The 4,785-nt window shown below is 47.9% G+C and overlaps 1 protein-coding gene across 4 annotated transcripts in view; it reads left to right on the forward strand.

Annotated features, from left to right (window-relative positions):
* The first annotated feature begins 2,370 nt into the window (after window positions 1–2,370).
* PRRX2 (paired related homeobox 2) overlaps window positions 2,371–4,785 on the forward strand; it is a 17,944-nt gene continuing 15,529 nt past the window's right edge. For 2 of the 4 annotated variants that reach the window (XM_087703677.1, XM_087703674.1), the window contains exon 1: window positions 2,371–2,736. In XM_087703677.1, the coding sequence (XP_087559803.1) occupies window positions 2,464–2,736 (273 nt within the window). In that variant the 5' untranslated portion in view covers window positions 2,371–2,463. The remainder of the gene's footprint in view (window positions 2,737–4,785) is intronic. The other 2 variants (XM_087703676.1, XM_087703675.1) reach the window with 2 other exon arrangements.

Below are 4,785 nucleotides of genomic sequence, written 5' to 3' on the forward strand. Positions count from 1 at the left end.
GATCGACAAGCTCAGCGTCTGAGCCACTGAGCCGCTGCATCCCTTGCTTTTCAGGGTTAGGTTATTTGGAATATTACAAGTTATTACAATAACAGTAATATAAATATTATGTTATTCTGTTATCTTGCTGTGGCTGAAATGAATGAGAATAGATCAGTGTTTCTCAACCTTGGCCACTTGAAGATGTCCGGACTTCAACTCCCAGAATTCCCCAGCCAGCATTCGCTGGCTGGGGAATTCTGGGAGTTTAAGTCCAGACATCTTCAAGTGGCCAAGGTTGAGAAACACTGGAATAGATTATGGAGGAATAACGGAGCTGAATCAGAACTTCACTCTTATCTATTGAAGCCCTCTAAAGCCATGGCTCCAGACCTTTGGAACTCACCTCCCCATGAAGTGCTTCCAACCCCCCCCCCCTTGTAGGAAAAAAAACCACACCCCCTAGGACAAAAAACGTTCAGCCACTTTTTCTCTCAAAGTTTCTCTGAATTTTCTACTACAGGTAGTTCTTGATTTCCAACCATTGGTTTAGCAGCCATTTAAAACGGTCACGTCACTTTTTAAAGTGTTGTTGTAGTGTCAAAGAAGTCACTAAGCGAATGGTTGTAAGTTGAGGACTACAATCCCCCCCCCCATTTTTTTTTAAAAAAAATTCTGTTTATTTATCTTTCAGAGATGGAAAGAAAACAGGAAGATGATAAATGCTTTTGTTCTTAAGTGTATTTCATGGACATTTTTGAGAGCCAGGTGGAGAAGGAATTCATTGACATTCTGAGTCAACCATCTGCTTTTTGCCCTTTATGGATAAGAGACCACCAGGAGATCTTAGAGCTGTTGAGTGGAAAATTTAAGAAAATTCAATCCAGAAGAAATCACAGCCGCACCTTTGTCCTAAAAACAGCAGGACACAAGGAGGCATTTGTTTATTTTTTTAAAAAAATATCAAAGGGGACTTTTGATATAGCAGGAAAGTTTTAAAAACTTGCATTGAAAGACAGCGGGTCCTCATTGGATAAGCCCGCCCCTTCATCTGCATAACTCCGCCCTTGAGACACATTTAGGGAAACAAAACATTGACTTATTTTAACACCCCTGCGGGGGCGACAATTTGCTATAAGCCCCTTTGGACCATTTTTTCCCCCCTTGGTTATTGTTATATTTTCTTTCGTTTAATTTTGTTTTCCTTCTGGCAAATTTGCAAGTTTCAAATGTCCCACAATTTGATTTCACAAGGCTTTTGCAAAGCAGCCCGGTTTTATGAGGAGGGGGGCAGCCAGCGGCGGGGGCGGGGGGGGGGTGTCCGAGAAAGGTTGCAAAGAAAGAAAGCATTTCTCTCTCCTCCCCCCCTCCCCAAATTATAAACTGAATGTTGGGTTGGCTTTCCTCTAATTTAACTCTTCCTCTTTCCAAATTTCGGAGGGGGGGGGCTGAAATGGGGAGGAGGGCAGAATGAGGGAGTGCGAAAGGCGGCGGGGGGGAGGGCAGTTGAGGGAGGGGGGCTTGTCACGTTTACGGATTTCAAGAAGGCTCAATCAGTCGGTTTGATGAGAAAACGGCGGCCGGGGACGGGTCAATTTTAATCTGGATAGGGGGTGGGGGCGGGGGCAAAAAGTTTGGTTCCAACTTTTGACCGGAGAGTTTTCCGGAGCGGCGGAGACGGTGCGCTGGGAAGGATGGGGGGCCGGCGACGGATAGACTCCTGGTAAAAAGTTTGGGGAAGTTCTTTCTCTCTCGCTGGTTCACAAGCTGCACGGGAGACACCCGCAGAGAGAGAGAGAGAGAGAGAGAGAGAGAGAGAGGGAGCAAGAAAGACACACGGAGAGGAAGAGTGAAAGAGGTAGAGAGGGAAAGACAGAGAGAAGGTGAGAGAGAAATAAAGTCACATAGAGAAGGAGAGAAAAAAGAGAGAGAGCAAGAAAAGATACACGGAGAGAAAGGGTGAAAGAGGGAGAGAGAGAAAGACAGAAGAAGAGAGAGAGAAATAGAGAAAGACAGACACAGAGAGAAAGAGTGAACGAGGGAGAGAAGGACAGAGAGAAGAGAGAGAAGAAAAAGAAAGAAAGGAAGAAAGCGGAAGAGAGAAAGAAGGAGGACTAGGAGACGCAGAGAAAGAGTGAAAGAAGAGAGGAAGGAAGAGAAAGGAAGGAAGGAAGAGTTAGACTGAGAGACAGTGAATATAATAAAGACTCCCACACACCCTCAGAGGCCCACACAAACACACACACACGCGCGCACAACCCACCAGGAAAACGTAGGTGGAGGAGGAAGACAGGGTGTGTGTGTGTGGTGTGTGTGTGTGTGTGTGTGTGTGTGTGTGTGTTTGGGTGTGGAAATCAAAGCAGAAGAAAAACTTTTGGGGGGGGGCGGTGAGTCGGTTTGGGGGCCGCCAAGGGAGGCTGGCCGGATCGCAACTCCTGCCCGGACGGGGGTCTCTCTCTGCCCCACAAGCTGGATCCGGGCGCCATGGAAGCGGTGGCCGCCTACGGCATGGACAAGCAATTCGCCCCCAACCCGGTGCGCATCTTGGAGCCCGCCGACAACCCTCAGGCGCGCAAGAACTTCAGCGTCAGCCACCTCTTGGATCTGGAGGAAGCGGCCGGCGGCATGAACGGGACGCCCGGCCAGGACCCCCGCTCCGAAGCTCGGGAAGGCGGCAAGGGGGCTTTCGACCCCTCCGGGGGCAGCAGCGGCAGCGAAGGAGGAGGAGGAGGAAGCGCGCTGCGGGAAGGTGAGCGCGTCGGAACGCGCGTCGCGGGGAAAGGGAACGCAAGGCGCGGGAGAGAGGGTGGGGGTCTCCTAGGGGAGGGGAGGGCTCTTGCCCAGGGGCCCTTTGGGGAGCCTGCCCACCCCCAGAGGCTTGGGGGGAGGGGTCCCCTGCGCTGCGCGAGAGCCACCTTCGCCTTATTAGCGCCTTGGGGTTAGCATTGCTCCGCTGTCCAGCCTGGGAATCCCAGACTTTGGGGGCATTGAGCGCAGGGAAGTCTTGGGGGGGACAGGAAGCCCCAAAGGTGTTTTTTTCAAGAGGCAGCTGGACTTTCTGGCCGAAGAAGCTTCTGGGATGAGGAGCGAAAGGTCTTAAAAGGAAATAAAAACCCCATAACCCCCAGTTGCCTCTTGGGGGGAAAAGGAAAAAAGCACCTCTGGGGCAACTAGGACCTGATGGGTGACTGAGAATCTTTATATCGACTTTGGTGGGGGGGGAGAACCTTTTTTGGGTTGGGGGGGTTGAGTGTAATTCGGACCATGGGAGAAGAGTCAACAGATCCCAACCAGCCTTTGAAAAGATGCTGTCAAATTTCCAGAATGAAGTGAAGTGTCTTTAGTATTTAATGTTTAACTCCATTTCTTCCTTCTCTCCTTTGGATGTCGGGCAAGGATGTTGGAACGGGGGTGGGGTGGGGTGGGGTGGATAGCCTTTTGCAGGTTAATCCAGCAAGCCCTGTTTTGTTGTTGTGAGTTGCGAAGTCGTGTCCGGCCCATCTCGACCCCATGGCCCACCTGTCCTCCACCTTCCTTGGGAGTCCATTGAAGCTGCTTCAGTGATTCCATCCAGTCCCCTCCTTCTCTGCCGTCCCCTTCTTCTTCTTCTTCTTCTTCTTCTTCTTCTTCTTCTTCTTCTTCTTCTTCTTCTTCTTCTTCTTCTTCTTCTTCTTCTTCTTCTTCCCTCCGTCTTTCCCAGCGTGAGGCTCTTCTCTGGGGTATCTTCTCCAGCCCTATTTAGCTGGAATCAAATCAGGGGGAATTTAAGGCGTTGGTTGAAATGGTGAGTGGCTAATATGGAGGATAAATCTGTTGGTCAGACACATTGGCAAAAAAAGGGGGGAGGTGTGGAACAGGCAGAAGAATTCTATTAATGAGGGGTCCTTGGTGCTCTCTGAGCTGGGTGGTTTTCTCGAAGACCTTTCATAACCGAACTAGGTAACATCATCCATGCTCTGATAGTGAGCATGGATGATGTTTCCCTACTTTGGGTCATGAAACATCTGCGAGAAAACCACCAAGCTCAGAGAGCACCAAGGACCCCTCCAGTCGACCCTGAGCTACAGGGATTCTCCTTTTATTGGCAATTCTGTCAGTGTGATCAGGATAATTCTACTTGTAGTAAGGGAAGGCTCTTAACACGGATGCTTATTTACTCTGCCCTTTGTAGCTCTGGGTACAAGGCAGAAAACCAGCTGTAGCTTCACCTGCTTTTGTATTTGACGTGATAACAGCCCCTTTTATTTCATTTTATATTTTATTTAAATTCTATTTCTTTTCATTTTTAAAAAATTTTATTCATCGTCTTTCTACACCTCCCACCTCACTTACGGGACACAGCATCCCTTTAAATTTGTAGATACAATTCACACACAAAACATTTGAAGCCGCCGAATAGGAATCTTTCTGCAGGGAACTAATCCTGAACTTCTTGGACACCAAATAGATGGTGATATTTAAAATTGTGTGTTTCGCTATCAATGGAATAACAACTTAAAAAGCAGATTTTTTTGTCTTGAAAACAAGTTAGTATCTTGTCCATTTTACAGAAAGGTGAAAAATCTGCTGTCAGCTAGACAGAATTAGAGTCCTAATTTTTCCCTCTCTTGGTCAGATTTTACTTTCTGTTTCTCTGATTTAATTCTTGATTCATTACAGAATTCTTGCACTGATTTTCACCCACCCAACATATGTGCGAGGGGAACTTTTACCTTTACCTAAACTTTATTGATTGCCCATCTTACCTTAGGGTAACCTGGGCGGCCTTAGAGTGATACAAATATGTCTATATATATACAATGAAAA

The sequence above is a fragment of the Thamnophis sirtalis genome, unplaced genomic scaffold (genome assembly GCF_051295495.1).
Source record: "Thamnophis sirtalis isolate CommonGarterSnake01/CBP01778 unplaced genomic scaffold, rThaSir2_p1.2 scaffold_2, whole genome shotgun sequence".
In the NCBI taxonomy this organism is placed as follows: Eukaryota; Metazoa; Chordata; class Lepidosauria; order Squamata; family Natricidae; genus Thamnophis; species Thamnophis sirtalis.